General features: G+C 39.0%; 1 protein-coding gene across 2 annotated transcripts in view; it reads right to left on the bottom strand.

Annotated features, from left to right (window-relative positions):
• Drep2 (DNA fragmentation factor-related protein 2) overlaps nt 1-23439 on the bottom strand; it is an 874423-nt gene that overhangs the window by 14933 nt on the left and 836051 nt on the right. For both annotated transcript variants that reach the window (XM_067139749.2, XM_067139748.2), the window contains one exon: nt 2361-2534. In XM_067139749.2, coding sequence (XP_066995850.1) covers nt 2361-2534 — 174 coding nt within the window. The remainder of the gene's footprint in view (nt 1-2360; nt 2535-23439) is intronic.

A 23439-nucleotide genomic window follows, 5' to 3' on the forward strand; every position in this document is an offset into this window, starting at 1 on the left:
GCCTAGTACGCCTCATTTTGGTGCTGCCATTGGTTTTGGGGGTTTTCTTATAACCGCATAACCTTTGGTGGTGCTATCTGAGGATCCAACCAGCCTCTGGGCTGATGACCTAACAGACAGATATAGTTAGGTATCATACCTCGAGATAGTGTTTGGAAACTGAATTGAACATTTGTTTAAAATTTTGGCCACAGAAAGTTTCTATTGCCCTTCTCCTTAGCTGTTTTATCTGCATGGCAGCCTTTGCTTCTGGGGGTACCAGGTTCGATTCCCGGGTGAGCTGGGGTTCTTTTTCACATCATACATCACACCACCAACCATAGACACACGCAATAGTGAATATATCCCTTTACATGGGGTTAGCATCAGTCAGGCCATCCTGCCATAAAACTAGACCAAATCTGCATGTTGTAATGCCGATCGCACGTAATTGAGAAAACGTCAGAAAAAGAAGAAGTAGAAGAAGAAGAAGATTGGTCCGATTTCTTATCATAATATTATCATAGAATTTGAGATACTATAGGAAAGAAAATATCAAAGATATCTTGCTAATAAAATGCTGAATTTTTTTGTGATTTTAAAATGAAATCTGGGAATCATACATTTTCTAATTCTTAGAATTTCTAGCCTGCATTATCAAATTTAAAATTTGTATGAATACAAAGAAAGTAGTGTGAACCTTGTTCATTTTTTAACATAGTCAACAATATAACGATGCGATTTGTAAGTACTTCCTAAATTTCTAAAATAAATTGAATTCATAGAGAATTTCTGATAAAGGATCAACACTAATAGACGTAATTGCTCAGAGTTTCTACTAAGGAATCAAGTAGTTATACATTATAGCAATGTTTAGATAATTTCATGATTTTGTTATAATAATATACAAAAATCTAAAATAATTTGAAAATACATAACGTGAGATAAAAGTCCCTCACCACAAATGCACTTTAATTTTTCTTATTTGATCACGCATAAATACGTATGCATTATCTTGAGATTTTATTAGAGGTGCCCATTCCAGAGCTTGAAAATAGTTCTCAATATCTCGGGGTACAGTTGATGCAGTTACATGATGATGTATGGGTTAGTAAACCTTTAAACGCACAGTTCCATAGATGAATTGACCGCTGTAACACAACAGAATGGTTAACTAGGTCATGCGACCACACGCCATGCCTGCTTTCGCTGTGGGGCAAAGGCAGCTATTCAAGTGCATTAGGTGCAGAGAACCTTCACCGAATAATTAAATACAAACACTATTTTACTTCAAATTCAACAGCAACATTTTATATAAAGAGAAGAAATAGCTGTGTATGAAAATATCGGTATGGACATGCATAATTACAGAATTATCTGACCTTTCAGTTCATTGAACCATGGCGTCGTTATTGACCATGGTAATCTGTTTTACCTCTGGAGTACTAAGAGATCTGCACTCCTTCAGTTAATTGCCTGTCTCCAGACATGCGGAACAGTATATGTCTCTTACCTTTAAACCTTCAAGATGTTAAAGATATTGCGTGCATTTTATTAGAAACTCCATTTACTTGTTGGAATTATAAGGGCATGAAGGATATTTTTAAGCACGCACGGGACCAATAAGTATCATTCCTACACGGAGAATTTTGTGAAATCCAGTAATTTATAGAAATGATTCCAGATCTCTGGATTATCTAATATATGCAGTTCCAAAGTTTTACTTTTTGGGTCAAGACTGCATTTCAGCAATACGACAAATGTAGGGAATAGAGGTGAATTTGTTGACTTTCAGGAAAAAGTGCGTTTTTTTCCTCTTAGCCCATCACTACTTTCAGATCCACGACCCACCTCTTCTTTAGCGTATGAAGATTTCCTCACAAATGTTCTCGGTGATACAGTTCTGTAAAACGAAAAAGAAAGATTTTCCTTACAGTTTTGCTTTTCATCAACAAGAAAAATGTTTTGAATACAGTTGAATTTGTTTAGTTTTACAATAAAATACGAAATGTGTCCTAACAGCCCTTCATTAATGATGGGGTATAAAGATTTCGCTCACAAAACGCACGATATCAGTTACCTGAAACAGGTGATTGAACAGTCATTCCAGAACATGGATATAAAGTCATTTATGTTCTCCAATCTGTGTATGGGTGTCCATACGATGATAATAATGAATGAGAATCATGGTGTACATTTTGAACGAACTTCGTAAAGAAATTTATAATAAGATATATATAAACACTTAAACTATTTGGGGAAAACAACTTTTATCTCATGTAGGCCTTCATTAAAATGCTTCAGTATTCAGAATATTGATTAATTTTATGATTTTTCATTACTGTACTAAGAAGGAAATAAAGTTTCCGAGTTGTACTAACCGGCCCTTATGACGTCGACGCCACTCGGGTACCAGCGTTCCCCCTGACGCAGAAGTAACAGCACAGTGTTATTGGGTAAGGTCCGAAAGTACTCGCCGTCTTCCACCTGTGTTCCGTCGCTCTCGAGTACTAGGCGCACAGGTTCTGCTACAAGCACGCCAAGCTTCTCCTTGCCTGAAACAAGCGGACACAACTTCATACTCATTTCAATGGAAAGCATAGGACACATTGACATAATTTCATTACCGTTACTGCTAGTGTAACCTGCATTTAAAAGTTTCAGTTTATAAAAGTGAAATCTTCTAGGATGTACAGACACGTTCGTAGCGTAACCAGATACAAATAGGTGAAAAAAGAGGACAAAAATATTTTAAAAGGAGGACAATACCGAAAACAAAGAGGACACAAAAATCCTCCATTGAGGGTCGAGTCATAAGTCATGGCAACTATTTATTTTTTTCTCTCGAACAGGAGACAACGAGGAAAATCTAAGATATACATTTGGAAATATAGGGCATGTAATTATGCATAGTGCCTAAGGACAAATTCTGACTTCAGGAAATTCTCGTAGGAAAGTGACAGAACACAGACCATTGGTAAACATTGTTTTAATATGGTATAGACAGCAACTGCACAAGACTACGTACATAGGACAGGTCTCCACTGGTTACAGACCTTCGAAATATTCACCCAAGGTTTCCACTGTGCGTTGCCAGCTGTGCAGCTTTGTCCATGGACACTGGACGGCCTGGGCGAGGCAAATCGGCAGTTGATACTCTACCCCGTTTGAACGTCTCCACCCACCTCGCCACTGTTCTATAGGGAATGGCATGCACACCTAATGCTTCCCGCAGCTCTGCATGGCATTGGCGTGCATTTCTGCCGCGGAGAACTGCTATTTTAATATACGATCGTTGCTCCTGCTTGTTGACTTCCATTTTGTGACGCTCTCACTCACACAGTGAACTTAGGGGCATGCTTAGACCCACACTGCTGTTTACATACACCATCTAGTGGCATCATACGCAAGTACATACGGTACGTTTCCAAATGCACATCTCAGATTGTCAGTGTTGTCTCCTTTTCGCGAGAAAAAAATATTTGCCATGACTTATGACTCGACCTACGTATATATTCTAATATTCACATACATAAACAAAATGTATTCATTTCCATATCATATAGTAAATTCTCACAAAAATTAAACAATGGAACTAATTTACACGCCTTGCTCGTACTTTTCTGAAAATTCTGTTGCCTTTAGCAGATATGACGTGTGTAACATATACACATTGTACATTCCTTTAGATTATATTGAACTATTAATAGAATTTTCACATATTCTAGTTTAAAACGGTTCCTACTATCAGTACATTGTGCTAAAATCGACGAAAATACTCTTTCTACAGTTTCACTGTGCCCTGGTATAGAAAAATGTATTCTGCAAGTTTTAATAACTCTGAACTACAATCAACTTTGCCCATTTTTGACAACAAGGGTAACTTGTTATATTCAGTCTCATTCAGGAATTGTTTGAAATTGCAGAACTGATCAAAAGATGTCACATCATCAGTTTGAAAGCCGATAGAGAATATACATTTCAACAACACAATAATCAATGTTACTTTCAGCGCCATCCATTTCAAACAGGCTTCCTTGTCCCGGTTTTCTTCTGTCACTTGTCACGTTATCACACATTAACATAGCAGTGCTCTGATGGGATATTGCTGAGAGAGAAGCATGCAATATACAGAGTGGTAAATAGCGACTATGATTATAATACAAGGCATGCATGGAATAATCGCGTGTACTGTATATCCATAATCACGTTTCTGTCCATCAATACGAATACTTGTAAAAACGAAGTATTAAAACAGATTACCTCAAAATAAGCAGATTTACTAAAACAGGAGGACATTCCAGGTTTTTTAAACAATCCACCCGGGCCCCGGACAATGGTCTAAAAAGGGGGCATTTGCGGATAAAAGTAGACGCCTTGTCACCTTACCTAAATGTTTCGTCGAAAACTTCAGCGGACATTTTCAGTGACTTTGTGTTCCGCTTGCAGTTCTATTTATTTCGTCACGTTGGCTCTACTGTCTTGAAGAACTCGCCTCTATTATTAGGGTGAAAGCTTGAGCTAGTTCCTGTTCTATTCAGTACCCATTATTACGAACACATATTCAGTTTATGTGACTGAGAGAAGGAAAGAATTAGATTTTTTTAGCAGAGTTTCTGAGCACACAGTAAATTGGTCATCATCATTGTGGTACATTAACATTGGCCGACATTTGTCTTTGAATTAATATTGAAAGTGGATAGTATTGCTCTTTTGATGTGTATAAATTATTTTCATTTCAAGAAAAGGGGTCATCAATCTTAGTTCGGTACTGGGAAATGTGGGTGCTTTGTATATTCCTCATTTCATTAGTATTCACATTAATAATCTACTAATTTGGTGGTTAATTTGGAGTGTATAAGGATAAAGCCTTGGGAGAAAAAATAACGAAAAAACAATGGATTGGTTTTGCAATAAACACGTGGAAGGGGAATATCTGCTAATTGTAAAGAAACAAGAAAATCAGGGAGAAATATATAGATGGAAAGAAATTGGTAAAGCTGAAAATGAACCTGAACTTTATACACTTGCTAGGCTATTAAACAGAGAATGGAAGACACCAAGAAGAGCAGAGAAATTATGTAATATTATCAGCGGAATATGGGAAAAGAAGTCTAAAGAAGGCGAAAACAAAGAAGGTACACGTAATAAATATGTAGCAAGGATATACATGAGGAAGTGTCCTTGAATATAATAATATTTAATATTCACACAATGAGTACATATGATTTGAAAATATAAAAATTACACTGGCAGTACAAGATTTCACCTTATGCAAAGTGAGAAAAAAGGTAATGTTCTTTGTGTGCAGTCGAACAGGTGGTATAGTGAACATTGTGAGCTGCAGATTTCACAAACACAGTCACTGGATACCTCATGAAAACCTTTCTTTGTTTCATTGGAATATCTCTGGTATTTTGTAATACTAACGAAACTAACTGCATGTAAGTGTTTTGGTTACAATACACGGATACTCAGTCCCCATTGGGTGGTCATCCGTGACCGGGAGGGAGGAGTATTTTATTCATTCATTCATTCATTCATTCATTCATTCATTCATTGAATTTGAATAACCTACTATAAAGTGTAACTTACTTTGAACTAAGACTAATGCAGTTTTGAAACAACGCCTACGTCGTATTATTATTATTATTATTATTATTATTATTATTATTATTATTATTATTATTATTATTATTATGAACAAGAAATACAGTACAAATGGGAGATATCATGATGTCAATGTCCGCTTACATTAAAGTAGCAATGAAGTTAAAAGAAGACATAAGTTACATTCAACAAACACTCAGATGAAAACAGTTATTTGAAGAAATTATATCAAAACAAGAAATTTCATTACAAGAAAAGAAGAATAAAAATGCATTACAACAACTACATGACAATTAAAAATTAATTGCGACTATTTTAACATAAATAAAAGCAGTCTCATAGAAATTCATGCGAAATTAACGAAAGATAAAATGATCACAACGAAGCTATACAGACATATTCCATTTCTGGTAGTGTAACACCACATTATTATTATTATTATTATTATTATTATTATTATTCAGCGTATGGCAACACATTGGAATATACAACAATAATTCATTGGCGGCCAAACTATCAACAGCTGTTGATCTCCTGGCCATAATGGATAATACTTCAGAAGTGTAGCACAATAATTACAAGACAATCACACACAAATTCACACGTAACTTCAAAATACATTAACAATGCGATTTACAAGGCATTGAATGGTACAATGATTTGCTGCTAGCTTAACATAGAAAATATAATACCATCACATAGAAATTTACACAACATTTACAGAATACTGGAGTCCATTCCTGAAGCATATTGCAATTTTGGAAAAGGTTATATAACTGCTGCTTGTGATGTGTTCTAAATGATCAGATCTCCGATTTACAATCGAACATTTACCACGGTTTACCTTCTTCGGCCTTCCCTTAAGTTCGGTCCTGCTTGAGGTCGACTGTTCAACTCTCCCCAAGCTAACTCGTATAGGCATTGGACATGGCCCACAACCGTGTTCTTTTCGTTCTGGCCTCCACAGTGTCCCATCCAAGTTTCTCCATCATACTTGCCACACTACTGCTAGGATCGAAACTATTTAGTACGAATCTCGCAGCCTCTCACTGTACCATCTCTAGTTCTGTTTGGTTCAGGTCCCATACGGATGCTCCACATTCCATCACTGGCTTCACGATTGCAAGTAGCCCCGCCGCTGTTTCGCACCCTCATCACAGAATAGAAAGACGTGTACTCTTCCAGTCATTACACCCCCTACGAGATTGTTCCATTTCCTGAACGAAGACTCCTACTTATTGACAGTATCGAAAGTCGTCTTGCATTTCTTTTCTACCTATTCTTATGAGACCGTATTTTCGTGAATTTATTTTAATTTGGTGTCAAGTGCCCAATGATGTATTAAATTTGAATTGGCTTGTAATAATCTATTATCGCCAGACTTTTCTACATATAATACAAACATTCGCAAACAATCTACAGTTACTTTGCACTTTATTCGGCAGATCGTTGATAAATGCCATAAACATAAGGGACTCAACATTACCCTGCACGACACCCGAAGTTTTGGCAACTTCGTCAGAGTATTTACTTCTCACTTCACGCTTCACTCGCGATCTGTCAAAAATTCTCGCATACGCAGAGCTACCGTTTATCATCCTTTGTTTCCATTAGTTTCTGGATCACAATATCATGTGGAACCATATCAAAACTAAAGTAAAATCTATTACAATAGCGTCAACATGAGCACCTTTGTCCAGTGGCTCGCCAGTATCCTGAAGGAGCGACAACATCTAACTTTCACAAGAGAATCCTTTTCCAAAACAATGTTGCCGGTCATTAATCCACGACAGTTTCTTTCACTATTCCATTAAATATTCTGAATGAATTGTTTACATAGCTACAATGAACGTGAAATTAGTTGGACGATTATATTCAACTAGCAGCCTCATCCCAACTTTAAAAATCTTAAATATATTTGCTTTCTTCCAGTTATCAGGAATTTGCATGTTGGTGATAGATGTATTAGCTAATATTTCCAATCACTCTGCCTCCAATTTCAAGAACTACCCTTAGAAATATTGTCAGGCTATTCGACTTATTTTTCTTCAAATCTTTAATTGTTTCCTGAATTTCTCTGTGACTTATTTGGAAGAGAGAACAACTGTACCGTTAATGTCCCTCACCATGTTGTTCTGCTCGTTAAATAAAAAGCCATACCAATCACTCGACTCAATAGCTATAATTATATTTTCCGAAATTGCGTACCGAGCTGAGTGGCCCAGTGACCCCAACTTGGCAGGGTCGATCATGGCTCAGCCCGGTGGTATTTGAAGGTGTTCAAATAGGTACGTCAGCCTCGTGTCGGTAAATTTACTGGCACGTAAAAGAACTCCTACGGGACAAAATTCCGGCACCTCAGCGTCTCCGAAAACCGTAAAAGTAGTTAGTGGGACGTAAAGCAATTCGCATAATTATTATTATTCTTAATTACGCCACTTTTTTCCAGCATTATCACTGACACATCTCTCCTTCTCCTAACATAATTGTATAGATTTTTCCACCCATTTCCCTTGGAAGAAAATATCCTTTTCACTGAGTTATCTCGGGAAGCTCTCTTTTCGGAAACGAGTTCCTTACACAGCTTATGAAAGCTCTTTACGTGCGCCGAACTAAAGTATCTTTCGTTGCACGCTTTCTTTCCTCTCCGTTACAGATTCTAATTTTCCTGTTGTAGAACTCCGGATCTGGTTCTGTTTTAGTTTTAATTTTAGTACTTTATCTTCTTCTGCTTCTTCTCCTCATCTGTTTACCCTCCAGGGTCGGTCTTTCCCTCGGACTCAGCCAAGGATCCCACCTCTACTGCCTCAACGGCAGTGTCCTGGAGCTTCAGACTCTGGGTCGGGGGATACAACTGAGGCCCGCCCAGGTGGCCTCACTTGCTATGATGAACAGGGGCCTTGTGGGGGGGGGGAGATTGGAAGGGATAAACAAGGAAGAGGGAAGGAAGCGGCCGTGGCCTTAACTTAGGTACCATCTCGGCATTTGCCTGGGGGAGAAGTGGGAAACCATGGAAAAACACTTCAAGGATGGCTGAGGAGGGAATCGAACCCCCCCTCTACTCAGTTGACCTCCCGAGGCTGAGTAGATCCCGTTCCAGCTCTCGTACCACTTTTCAAATTTTGTGGCAGAGCCAGGAATCGAACCCGGGCCTCCGGGGGTGGCAGCTAATCACACTAACCACTACACCACAGAGGCGGACTTAGTACTTTATAAGGCGCAAAGTGATTATCCCTGTTCAAAACTGTAATAAAATATCCTAGATTGCATTTACAGTATATCCCTTTCTTTTGACGCTCAGCTAGAAAATATTTGCTGCAAGAACTCGTGAAATTTATCTTAGTCAGGTTCAATGTACTGCATAGAGTTATATATTATTTTACTTATTTTATTTGCCGAGCTGAGTGGCTCAGATTGTCGAGGCGATGGCCTTCTGACCCTAACATGGCAGGTATTTGAAGGTGCTCAAATACGTCAGCTTAGTGGCGGTAGATTTACTGGCACGTAAAAGAAACTGCTGCGGACTAAATTTCGGCCGGCTGCCGAAGCTTGTTGCACTCCTTTGGGGCAATGATTAAGCACTGACAGAATGAAATGTTACCGGATGAGCTGGCCGTGCGGTTAGAGGCGCGTAGCTGTGAGCTTGCATCCGGAAGATAGTGGGTTCGATCCCCACTGTCGGCAGCCCTGAAGATAGTTTTCCGTGGTTTCCCATTTTGACACCTAAATTAAGGCCGCTTTCTTCAAACTCCTAGGCCTTTCCTATTCTATTGTCGCCATAAGACCTAACTGTGTCGGTGCGACGAAAAGCCAATTCTTCATCATCATCATCGGAATGAAATGGAGAGTGTTGCTAGAATGAAAGATGTCAGAGAAAAACGGAGTAAGCGGAGAAAATCCTGTCCCGCCTCCACTTTGTCCAGCAAAAAGCTCACATGGAGTGACCGGGATGTGAACCACGGAACTCAGCAGTGAAAGGCCGGCGTGCTGCCGCCTGAGCCACGAAGAACTAGCCTGTTAACTGGGTATTATTCATGTGCTTGGTGTAACCTCCCCCGTGTATTTTTTTCAGCAGATTTTTGTTACACGGCAGGATAGGCAGAAAAGTTAGTATTATCATTAATATCATTCATCTGTGGTGCAAAAGGTAAAGGAATTTTAATTAATTAATTTTTGTGTTAGAGAAATTTTTAACCTTTTGTGCATTAACTGCAAGGTCATTTACCTGGTTGGAATTTGAGAGTTTAGCCCATACTTTACAGCCGTAAGTTGAAACAAATAAAAGAAAGGGGTATTTATAAATATTATATCATTCATGTCACATTCTGAACCATTTTTCATTAACTGCAAGGTCATTTACCTGATTGAAATTTGAGTGTTTTGTTCATATGTTAGCACCTAAAATTAAAACAAATAAAAGAAAGGAATATTTACGAATTACACATCATCCTAGTTACATTGTGAAAGATTTTACAATAACTTCACGGTCAGTTACGTCATTTACCTCACTAGAACTGCAGTGATTTTTCTCAGAGATATTTTCGAAAAGTAAGGGGTTGCGATACTTTCCCGTTTTGAGAAATACTATTTTCTGGCTTATGAACTATCCGCTGCAGCATTAGAAGTCCAATTAGAGTTTTTATCTCAGTTGGATTTGTATCCACCCAATCTCTCGCTCGTGACTGTGGTTTCAAGTTCGGATGGGCTTCTAAAAACTGTTTAGCATAGAAATTGGTTTGTTCGGCAATAAGTTGAAATATACCATCACCTATATTCCAACACATTGGATTTATCGTCGAAGTCCGCATTTACACCATAGCACCAGAAAATACGAATTTCTGGCGTGAAACACCACGCGGCGGGAAAGGATGAAACATGTCTAACACTTCGCCTTCATCCGATTCGTCATGCTGTTCATCTTGCTCTTTATTCTCATTCTCTTGAATCACTTTCACTATCAGACTCGCCTTCAGTTGTATCAAACCACTCATCATTGGATTTCTGAGAAGATAAATCGTCACAATCATTCTCTAAGTGTTGAATAATCTCGCCTTCTTCGAGCGTTTCGAACTTACGCTTTGAACTAGATGCTGCCATATTTGGCCTACTGCGGACTAGTAGCACCGTACAGTTGTAAAATAACCTTCAAGAACCGTAACGTGTGGTATTTGATGCCATCGTGTAGGAAAAACATCAATTAAGGCGACAATACACGACGCGGCAAAGTAACTCGTCATACCCAGGAGATATTCGCGGTAAAAGACGCGTACGTATATATTCGTCATGCCCATTACCCATTAACATTGAGCGAACGAATATATACGTCATGCCCAGTTAAGAGGCTAGTATTGAAGCAATGTGCTACTGAATTTTTGTTGGATAACATTTTTTTTTACTTCTCAAGTTTTGCTCCATGTGCGAATATTTGAGCCCGCTACTGTGGTCTAGGGGTTAGTGTATTAGTTTACTGCTAGACTGACTAAGGTTCAAAATTGGCTCTGGCATATCTGATTCTTGCGCCCGAAAGGCACTTCAGCACCTGACGAAATCGTAGAAAATATCCCGAGTTACACTCACCAGATGCCGGTTGTATCGCTGAACGATGACAGCAAGTCGTACTCCACAGCAGACTTGCGTTTTTATGCCATTACCGTTAGGAGATATTGACTCGGAATCAACCGATAACCACATTTTGGGTCACTGAAAACATCTACGCGCGTAATGATTGAAAGTAAACAGCAGATAATTCCTGTGTTTAACTACTGTGACTTCGCGTACAGCAGACTAAATGTCATTCAATGACAGTGAAATGAGCAATAAATGTGATTAAATAACAGTGAAATTAACAGTGAAGTGAACAACAAATGTGTTTCAATAACAGTGAAATGAACAACAAACGTGATTCAGAAATGAGCTCCAAATGTGATTCAATAGCAGTGAAATTAACAACAAATCTGATTCAGTAACAGTGAAATGATCAAAAAATGTTATTCAATAGCTGTGAATTGAACAACAAATGTAATTCAATAACAATGAACTGAACAACAAATGTGATTCAGTAACAGTGAAATGAGCTACAAATATGATTCATTAGCAGTGAAATGAACAACAAACGTGATTCAGTAACAGTGAAATGAACTACAAATCTGAATCAATAGCAGTGAAATAATTGTCAAATGTGATTCAATTACAGTGAAGTTAACTACAAATGCGATTCAATAACATTGAAAAGAACAAATGTAATTCATTAACAGTGAAGTGAACAACAAATGTAATTCAATAGCAGTGAAATGAACAACAAATGTGATTCAGTAACAGTGAAATAAGCTACAAATATGATTCAATAACAGTGAAATGAACAAATGTGATTCAATAACAGTGCAGTGAACAACAAATATGATTCACTAACAGTGAAATGAACTACAAATCTGATTCAATAACAGTGAAATGAACTACAAATAAGATTCAATAAAAGTGAAATAAACAAATGTGATTCAATAACAGTGAAATGAACAACATATGTAATTCAGTATCAGTGAAATGAAGAACAAATGTTATTCAATAACAGTGACATGAACAACAAGTGTGGTTCAATAGCAGTTAAATGAGCAACAAATGTAATTCAATAAACGTGAACTGAACAACAAATGTGATACAATAACAGTGAACCATATGCAGCAACCCACTCACCATCATGAATTTCAAAAAAAATAATGTTATTTTTGTATTTTTAATTTGAAAAATACCTCCAGGTATTAATGTTTGATTATTTTAAGCCAGAAATCCACTAGTTTACATCTTTAGAATCTGTGATATTGTTTCCAAGAAAATAGGATAACTTTTACGGAAATCCCATCACTAGTGTCATTGAATACCGTAAGGTCGTCAGGTATTAAAATTTCTTGTTGGATGTGCGATATCGGTGAAGAATAACTGGTTATAGATTATATCTGCTTGGTGTGTGTGTGTTTTTCGTGCGTGTTTGCGTACGTGCGTGCGTCTTGCAATAAATTTTTCTCTCGGGACCAACGATTTAAGTATGTTTGGAGACATAAATTTGGTTGACAATGATTTCAAGTCAACAATTAATATTTCATCTTAGATCTGCAACGTACAATAATAAAATTTACATTTCCCAATCTTTGATTCACCATGCCATGTATCACATCCAGTGCTGCTAATTTAAAGACGGTTGAATCAACACAAAAATTAAATTATGATAAATCTTATTTGGCTCTTTGTGAGAAGACCTACTGTCGATATTAATAACGCGATGTTACAGTAATATACTATAATTTCGGAGGGATATTTATAATAGGATTCATTCGAGGATCCGGCAATTCTTTTATCAAGTCCAACGTGAACCGCGATCAAAAACGTTTGGCAACCACTATTTTAGAGGGTATTAACATGCACTCAGAGTGGCTTACAAAAGAGCTGCTACCTTTTCGTGGATATATCTACATCCTCTCCCTTTTTTTTTTTTTTTTTTTTTTTTTTTTGTTGGTTGCTTCAAGCGACAAAGTACCATTACAGCCCACGGCATTACATTAACGTCCAAAGCCTTATATAATCTTACTGTGAAGTCTCCTAATAACCCTTTTAAACTCTAGTTCTGCATTTCAGATATCTCCCTCTGTGGGTAGGCAGTAGAGTGTCCAATTACAGATCCTAAGTTCCCAGGTTTAAATAAGACAGAAGAAGTTGAATTTTTGAATAAATACAAGAAGCCATTTCACCACTCCGAGTCGTAGATTTTTGCTTTGTTGTCATGTAAACAATCTCTGATGGTACATTCGGTGGTTATCCAGTTCAAATAACTGTAATCACAGCAATATATCGTCCAATGCAGTTCCTGCTTCCTTTCCAACAGGTAAAGTAAAACCAGATATCAAAATTGTCACTCAAGTGGTATTGAAACAGAAATGCCCTGCGAGCATTCGCGTTCATGTATTTCTTGAGAAGAACACGCTAACACCCAGCTGTATGGATTCAAAATGAGCGCTGAGCGCGCAGGCATTATAGGGCACAGCATGCAAGCAAGCGCTGCTACAGAGTGCCCGCCAAGGTCAAGTGACGTCACACCGAACGTTCCATTCGATTCTATGGCATTTCATCACGAACGGAAGGTTAAATCGTAATTTCGAGAACGTCACCTTGTAGGCCTGGACAACAAATGCTACTACCCAAAATGTCATTAAAATCGGCGGAAGGATGGCCGAGATAGGACATTCTTTTGGAGCTCATATTTCCAGTCTCGCCGTCCGACCTTGTGTAATATAAGGGGATCGCCAGCCTCGAAGAGATCAGAGTGTGTCAGTATGTCACAGTGTGTGTCACAGTACTTCATCATGAACCAGTCGTCTCGCTGATGTGATACAGCTCGTTACTCTGTCCGGCTAAGAACCGGGGTTCTAAAATACGCAATACGAGTGTTAAAAGCCTTTTCTGTGGGCTCTAACTTCGCGTGTAAGCGAAAGTTTATTCACTGACAATATCGGTCTGTCGAGCCGAGTAACATTATTTCGTTTCGTGAATTGTGTAATTGAAGAGACTGTACAGTAATCACTTGATTTTTTTTGCTAGGGGCTTTACGTCGCACCGACACAGATAGGGATAGGAAAGGCCTAGGAGTTGGAAGTAAGCGGCCGTGGCCTTAATTAAAGTACAGCCCCAGCATTTGCCTGGTGTAAAAATGGGAAACTACGGAAAACCATCTTCAGGGCTGCCGATAGTGGGATTCGAACCTACTATCTCCCGGATGCAAGCTCACAGCCGCACGCCTCTACGCGCACGGCCAACTCGCCCGGTACTTGATATTTTGAAACTGTGCTTAAAGGACGTAGGGCATAAAGACTGTGCTTTAATTGCTTCCTCTACAGGTGACTGTGTTAGGATATTTCGTGAAATTGTGCCCTAGTGAAAGTACAATTCTTTTCATGGACAGTGTTATTATTTTCATAAAGGACAGTGCCTACTTTTCTTTCAAAGACTGTGCCAATTACTCCGTGAGAAAAACAGTGTCGACATTTTCTTTTCATAAGACTGTGCCAACCTTCATTTTCAAAAGACTGTGTTAATTCACTTCACATAACCGTGCTAACATAAGACTGTGCCGATATTTCCTTTTAAAGACTGTGCTGATTCGTGAAATAAGGTGCCTTTATTTCCTTTCAAGAGACTATGTTAAATCCCCTCATAAAGACTGTGTCTACATTTACGTGTAATGTTGTGCCTCAGTGGAAAATTTACCTCTGAGAAATTACGTGATTTTTTGTTAAGAGTGAGTCGTAACAGAACTTGGTTCTCTTTCACAAGACTGTGTCATAAACTATTTCTTTCTGTCTTCGCAGAAACTTTAATTTATTTCTCCGTGTGTGTGTGTGTGTGTGTGTGTGTGTGTGTGTGTGTGTGTGTGTGTGTGTGCTAGAACATTGCATGTACTCATTACAGACAGTGCAGAGACTGCGTCCGAAGGACTTTATTTTCTTTTGCACTGAGATTAAGTGAAGTGGTAAATCATCGTATCTCAGAAAGTTCCAGATTATTTTCATTGCCTATCACTTCAAGTTCGATAGTGACTATTGCACGAACAATATTAATCATTCTCACAGAACTGTGATTTTGAATTCATCTCTTTTTTCAAATGTGCATCCAATACCATTTATAGTGGAATTTATTCGGTCAGAAAACAGTGTCTCGCCATAATTTGCAGTGCATTGCGGTAGAGAATTGTCGTATCAGATTCTATTGACATTCTGTGCGAAAGTCTTACATTTCTCTCCTTTTTTTTTTTTTTTTTGGGACTCAGTGGAATACAAAACTCAACAACTATTCCACGCTGCACTATCATCAGACGACCGCCCCAGGTTCGAGTCTCCTTCAAAACCAAGGGCTAAAACCGCCGTGAGACGACGCCGACAACGTGGAACGACGCCTCATTACATCTTCAAGGACATTCAAACCATTCGTCTGTAAAAGGTGATATAATTTCCATGTATTTTTCTGAATAAACTGCAAGTTCCACTTTAACTATGAACTCATTTCACTACCCTTCTATCGTACTCTCTAAAGTATTGGCGTTATCCACGATCTCCACAAAACTGAAGTACGGGCGTTCCTGTTTCAGTATATATGACACAAATAGAATTGTTATGCACGCTGTATGTATCTGAGTCTATATTATTACATCCTACATCTTCATTATAGACCGTTAGGCCGCGTGCACACCGAGCGCGCTTCGCATAGTGTGTCGCGTGTAGCGTGAAATGCTATGCATAGCGCAAGGCGTGCTTGCTGTTCACACCGAAAACTCTACGCCGTGCTCTCCGCTTAGGTTGGTGCGAGGCGTTTTAGGGTGGTCACAAACTAATGCCGTTATCCAAGTACACTAGAAACAGTTTACTGATGGATAACAATTACCTAAAATTGAAAATTAGGAAAAAGAATCGAAAGTGGGTTCATGAATTTAATGAAGAACGAATTACTTTCAGAGAATTCCATCGTTTGCACAGAGATGCAAGACTTTATCGCGATAAATTTTATGATTACTTAAGAATGACAAAAAATACCTTTGACCTTCCAAACCCTGCAACTGAAATGTGGCGTCAAGTAGCAGAGAAGTATTGGGAGAAATTCAACGAATTATCTAGGAGCACCGTGTAACAAACACGTGGCAATTAAATTTCCGATTAAATCACGCTCTTTATATAATAATTATAAATACTGTAGTATTTTGCAATATTGTTACAATTAGCATACACAATTAATCATCGTAACAAAAGTGGAGTAAATGTGTGACAAATATAATTAATAAATAGAAATATTTACTTCCAAGCCCACTACTAGCCTGCAGAGTGATATTCTTCATGTTACCACCCTCCATTGGCAAAATTATAAACCGATATGACATAGTCTGGGAGATTCTATGACTTTGTCACAAAGTGTCCGGCTACATGGCTAAATGGTTACCGCACTGGCCTTTGGTCACAGGGTCCCGGGTTCGATTCCCGGCAGAGTCGGGAATTGTAATCATAATTAGTAAATTGCATTGGCACGGGGGCTGGGTGTATGTGTGTATTTATAATCATTTCATCCTCATCATAATGCAGGTCATCTACGGGCGTCAATTCAAAAGACCTGCACCTGGCAAGCCGGACTTCTCCTCGGACACTTTCGGCACTAAAAATCATACTCAATTTCATCCTGTCACAATGTTAAGCCCAGTAAAGTGTGACAGTGGAAGTAATATTACTGTATATGTTTACTGTAGGAATGCGTTACAACTGTTGTAGATACTTAAGTCCACTTATTTTGCAAAACAGTTACATTTTTATAGTTTTTGTGTCTTGGGTTCCATATTTCTTCTCTTTGAAACACTGCATGAATAATTTCTTCTCCCATAGATTCAGAACCAGCTAGGTAACGCTAAGCAATTAACCAGCACTGCGCGTTGTCTGGCGCTTCGCTTAGCTGTAAGATAGGCGTTCAGTGCAGCAGAGCGCGGACGGTGTGAACACCTGGATTACGAACAGAGCACTGGTTATGCTTAGCGTGACGCTTAGCGTTGAGCAACACGCGACACACTATGCGAAGCGCGCTCGGTGTGCACGCGGCCTTAGGCCTTTAAGCGTTCAGTCTGCATGACTGTGCGAATTTACTAAATGCCTCCACAATCCTCTATTTGTAACTAGCTCTCTGGCCTCGTTTAGTTCTATAACTCTTATCTTTCAATCTCTGAGTCCAACCATCGTCGTCTTGGTCTCCTCAGCTTCTCTTACTGTCCAGGCCAAGTCTCCCGTTCTCCGAGGTAACGTATCTCCCTCCATTCGTCTCACATGACCCGACAACCCAAGACGGAGTATGCGTACAGCTTCATCAATCGAGTTCTTTCCTAACTTAGCTTTTATCTCCTGATTCCGACTAACTTTCTGCCGTTGTTTCCACCTGTTTGTACCATCGATCATTCTCACTACTTTTATGTTCGTTACTTCTAACTTATGAATAAGATACCTTGAGTCTACCCAGCTTCCACTCCCGTAAAGCAAAGTTGGTCTGAAAATAGTCCTATGAAAAGACAGTAACTTCGGGAACAGTCTTCTTTCTCCCGGAATACTGTTGATCGCAACTGTCAGCTCACTGCATTATCTTTGCTGCACCTTGATTCAGTCTCACCTACCACACTACTATCCTGGGAGAATACACATCCTAAATATGTGAAATGATCTACTTGTTCCAGCTTTGTATTCCGAACCACACATTCAGTTTTCTTTGGTTTTTTCCCTATTGACATCACTTTGATCTTAGAAAGGTTGATTTTCATATCATAGAGTACTTATTGTACTTACGTATTTCTCCAGGACGTTAGGCTGCAGGCTTTCAGAACAATCTGCCATTAAGGCCAAGCCGTCGGCATAAGCCAAACTGCTTACTACATTTCTAACTACCTGAATCTCCCCTGCCACTTTATACGTTTCAGTAGACGATCCTTGTAAACTATGAAGAACAAAGGTAAATAGTACTAACTTCTTTAACGCCTGTAAGCACCTTCGACCAAGAACGCATTCTATCATCAATTTTCACTGCAGCCCCGTTGTCAACACAAATTCCCCAGGTTGCTCTCAATAACGTACCCTTAATCCCACAGTCCCCCAGTGCGGCAAAACATATTTTCCCTCTGTTCTCTCTCATAGGCTTTCGTTAGATATACGACATAAATGTCTATTCCACTCGTAACATTTTTCAAATACCTGGAGCATACTGAAAATCTGAGCCTGACATCACCTCTGTGGTCTAAACCCATACTGATTTCATCCGACTTACTCTCAGCCACTGATCGCACCCTCCATTTCAAAATGCCAGAGAACATCTTGCCTATTATACTGATCAATGGTGTCCCTTGATAATTGTTGCAATCTTTCCTGTTCCTTTGCTTATAGATAGGTGCAATTACTGCTTTCATCCTATCAAACGATACCTGAATAACATTCCATGCTAATCATATTTCTCTTCCGGTTCCCGTACATTTTCCGACCGAGCTCGATAGCTGCAGTCGGTTAAGTGCGGTCAGTATCCAGTATTCGGGTGATAGTGGGTTAGAACTCCACTGTCGGCAGCCCTGAAAAAGGTTTTTCGTGATTTCCCATTTTCACACCAGGCACCTGTTGGGGCTGTACCTTAATTGAGCCCACGGCTGTTTCCTTTCCACTGCTAACCCTTTCCCACCGTCGCCATAAGACCTATCTGTGTCGGTGCGACTTAAAACAACGTGTACAAAAATCCCGAATCCACATTCCCGAACATTCATTTTCCCGAAAATCATTTTTCATGAATCCTCATTCCCGACAGTCTGTCTTCCTGATTCCTTTACGTAACATTTTCCCGAATTCCTTTTTCACGAATAAAATGTATGTACATTTTTTATGGGAGTCATGAATGAATTGTTGCGATATTTGACGAAAAATTCGAATTTTTAATTTTACCCTTAAAAAAATTCCTCTATCAAATCCCGTTATCAGTTTCCCTTACGCCATTTTAAAGGTCTGAATGCCGGATTTAGCAGCACGGTGTATAAAGAACAAAGCCGTTGCCCCTTTCACTCACACTGTCAGACAATATTGGCTTCAAAATTTTTTCGGACTACCATTTCAATAAACCAGCTGGAATATGTTTGCCTCTTAGTAAGCCTACGCTGGTGCATAAGAGGAGAAAGCAGTCTGAGGGAGTAACTTACAAAAATGCTCCTTGCGACTGAGTTCTTTTCAGATTCCCCTGAAATTTTCTGATAAAGTTCCAATATCTACAGGAATTAAATGTAGTTCTGTATTTTGTTATCAGTTAAATATTAACATCGTATTTTTGAACGTAAGTTAGCACCAAACTAGATTTTTTTCCTATTGTATGAATAATGAAATAGTGAAAAACTTATTTCTCCAATAGTTTGCACCTGACTGCAAAATGCAGTCATTACTAAGTTTTGTACCAGTAAATGCCCGTACTTTATAGCTTGAAGAGATTGAGATGGTACACAGGGCGTGTACGGAACGTTAATTTGGAGCGGGTACAGGGAGTGAGACGATTTGCTTTGAATGAAGTTTTGGATATTTTTTTAAACTGTTTGTTTTATTGTGAAAAGTCAAGTTCATATCACCTCAGCACAGTAGAAGATAGACTGGGCGTGACCTTTCTCCGTCTTCGGCTGTCGATGTTCCGCGTTGCTCTGCTACTCCTCTCTTCCCCACCATGGATCAGCTCTCGGCACCATGGAACCACATACACTCCAAGCTCTAGAAGTTCTTGAAGTTCCAGAAATTTTTTGAAGTTCTTGAAGATCTTGAAGGTCTAGGATTTTGATTCGCCGAGATCACTCACTCGGAAGGATAGCGCGAACACACGCATTTAAGCCCTTGGACATATTGGACGTATTTGTCTGAGGTGTAATTTCTGAACTCACTTTAATCATTCCCATGAAAGTACTGTATAAGAAAATAAATCAAAAATGCCGTGTCGAATGCCAATGAAATCGAAAACAAGTATTTCTTTAAGGCAAATAAACTGGTCACTTGAGAAAATAAATAAATTAAGTTTCATGCAGCGGAATGTCAATAGAATCGAACTTGCATTCTTCTTAGCGTAAGTTACACGATACACGAAGATACACGAAACAAATAGTTCGCTTATGCGTTTAATGTTCGAATAAGATAACTCAACTATTTGTAGAGTTCTACTGCTCTACGATTACTTTGCATGCATTTACAAAATTTATTCATCACTGCTGTGACACTATGAATGGCAGTTAATTCACTTTCGTAGAAGAAGTCAAATGCTTTACATGTGAAATTAGTTTCGTTCACTGATAGTCCTAAGTTCGTTTAAGGATACCATGAAATTACAAGTTAATTCACACGTGAAGTTTTAGTGTTTCCTGACATTCAAGTTCCACTCAAAAAATACAAGTCCTAATGCACTGTTCAAGATTCTAAGTTCGCTATCAGCAGAAATATTTCAATCACTTTGAGATATTTGATGTATCGCACTTCTCGATTCTACGACTAAGTTCGCAAGACTATTGAAATGTTTCAATGGTCTTCTCACCGTAACTTCGCAGAGTTGAGATCGTAGACTTCGATTCCATAATGTCACATCGTAGCACCAACTTCCATCAGCAACCGTCCTGGTTCGACTGTAGGACATGACTGTGTCGTGTTGAATTCTCGCTTCTCTTTTATACGAAAGTCGCGGAGATTGTAGCTGTTCTATTTATCTTAATAACTTCCTTAATCCGAGGTGCATTTCAATTAAACTTAGTGGTACTGGAGATATTAAAATGGTTTGTACAGTGATGTTATTCTTATTTTCGTGTCGTAACTCATAAACGATTTATTTATGGTAGAATGTTTGGAAGGTTCTATGGATGACGCAACTTAGCCTTGGCGAGTTGGAGCTGGCTTCTACGTCACTCCCCACATGCCCGCTGTAGCCGGCCGTTCTGTTGGTGCGCGGCGCGTATTTCAAGTTTGAAATACTTCAACACTGAAGCTGGACCAGCGTTTCTGATACAATGTAAGAGTATTTTTGACAAGTCTGCCATATTATAGTCCAGAATAATGAAAGCTGTGCAGCAAGGAGCATTTTACATGCAAGATATAATAATAATAATAATAATAATAATAATAATAATAATAATAATAATAATAATAATAATAATAATAATAATAATAATTTCCTGTGGCTGTTTCTAGCAGAGTGCAGCCCTTGTCAATCACACCCTCCGAGGAGGCTGGGTGGCATCTGCAATGTGCAGGTAATTGCGTGTTATTGCGGAGGAGGATAGTGTTATGTGTGGTGTGTGAGTTGCAGGGATGTAGGGGACATCACAAACACCGAGTCCCCGAGCCAAGTGAATCAACGATTTAAGGTCAAAATCTCCGATCCGGCCGGGAATCGAACCCGGGACCCACTGGACCAAAGGCAAGCACGCTAACCATTTAGCCATAGAGCCGGACTGAGATAAAATAAATAAACAATATTGTTAATGACCTTGCAACAAATTAACAAAGCAACTCAAAATTTTGTATGGTGCTATATCATATTAATATATGCTTGCATTTAAAATAAGGTTGTGATAACTGGTAAATTGTACTAGTTCCAAATTTCAGTCATAACTCCCCTTAACCTTGTGAAGTAGTATCCAAGTAATGCATAATGGGATATTTTACAATTTGTAAAGATGTCCGGCTTCGATGGTGCAAGCTGCATAAGGAAATAGGAGGAATAACACAAGGAAGTGCAAAGCTCGCGGTAGCTGTATATGTGAATGACGTCAATGCAGTATTAACTTCGGATAACAATGTACTCCACATGCGAAATGATCTCGCACATTTCAATACAGTATCTGGGTTGTCTATTAATTATCGTAAATCCAAAGTGATTCCTTTAGGAGCCTGGGCACCATTACCACAACTCCCACCCCTACAAACGGTAGAAACACCCAACACGCTCGAAAGACCAGTGACATAAATCAACAAAACTGGGGACCCGTTATCAACAAGATGAAATTCTACGAACAAGAACTCTACTGCCTATACCTCTCTCTAATCCGAAGGATCTGGACTGTCCACACATACCTTCTATCACAATGCTGGTATCTTGCACAAGTACTACCACTGCCTGCAACGTTTGCTAGACAGATAATTATGTGCCAGTTCCTGATACATTTCTCGTGGAAATATCTTCCAAGTACCGATAACTACCTTGTATCTTTCGCCAACAGCTGGTGGAGGGTTGGTAAACGTCATCGTTAAATGTCAAGCCCTTTTGTTGAGTCGGGAAAAAATTATAAATTAACCACCGGAGCTTTTCATCTGTTTGGTTGAAACACTGGTCTACTGTGATGGACTTACGCAATCCACCTGATCATCGGATTGTTCCGCCCGCCCTGAAGTATCTCCGCATTTATTTGCCAGAATGGTGCTATTTGACGGAAGCCAAGTTCGTCCCAGAGTTCAAATAACACGTCGAGTTTATGCTGATTTATTTCGTCTAACACCTACACCACTCATGCGTTTATTTCATCAAGTCCCTTCAAACACCGACATTCAACAGCTTTGAAAAAACATTAGTGCTCTTCACCTTCTTGCTAAATTGCGATATACATGTATATGGTAGTCCATGACATTGTACCAACAAAGGAACGGCTATATCGAATACGAATTACTGATTCGGACTCCTGCTCATATTGCGCTCAACGTGACTTAATACCTCACAGACTGACCAATTGTCTGAGGGTTAGACCAGTCTATATGCAAGCAATAGCATTTCTTCAACAAATGGACTTCACAATCATTAGGGAGGACCAATTCATAAGACCAGATTACCTCCTTACCCCAAGAACGAAACACAATTCTACACTCTGCATGATTGGACACACAGTCCATTTTATCATGACTACTGCTGAACAGCTTGGACAAGGAGATTTACTGTGCATACCTGAAGAAAACAAGATGGAAGTTTGTTGCTCCCCGAGTCAACGAAGTGTGTGGACATTATCTAAGTACTTTATGATAAGTAGTATTTTGTTGTTGGTGTTTTTGTTTTGTATTGTTACAGGAGTTGAGAAAGTGCAACAGGAATTTCGAACACATTACAGACGCTAAATCCTCAACAGAGAGAAATTAAAACACAGTAAAGTAACGTCTTTGTCTAGAATAATCTGTGAAACTACGAGGGCAGATCAGAAAATAAGTTGCACTTCCCAGTTACGGTCATTTATTACACCACCTATACAACAACAACACGACTATAACGACATACACTGTAACGTCACTTTTCCACATAGTTTACAAGTCCGAC

The sequence above is a fragment of the Anabrus simplex genome, chromosome 2 (genome assembly GCF_040414725.1).
Source record: "Anabrus simplex isolate iqAnaSimp1 chromosome 2, ASM4041472v1, whole genome shotgun sequence".
In the NCBI taxonomy this organism is placed as follows: Eukaryota; Metazoa; Arthropoda; class Insecta; order Orthoptera; family Tettigoniidae; genus Anabrus; species Anabrus simplex.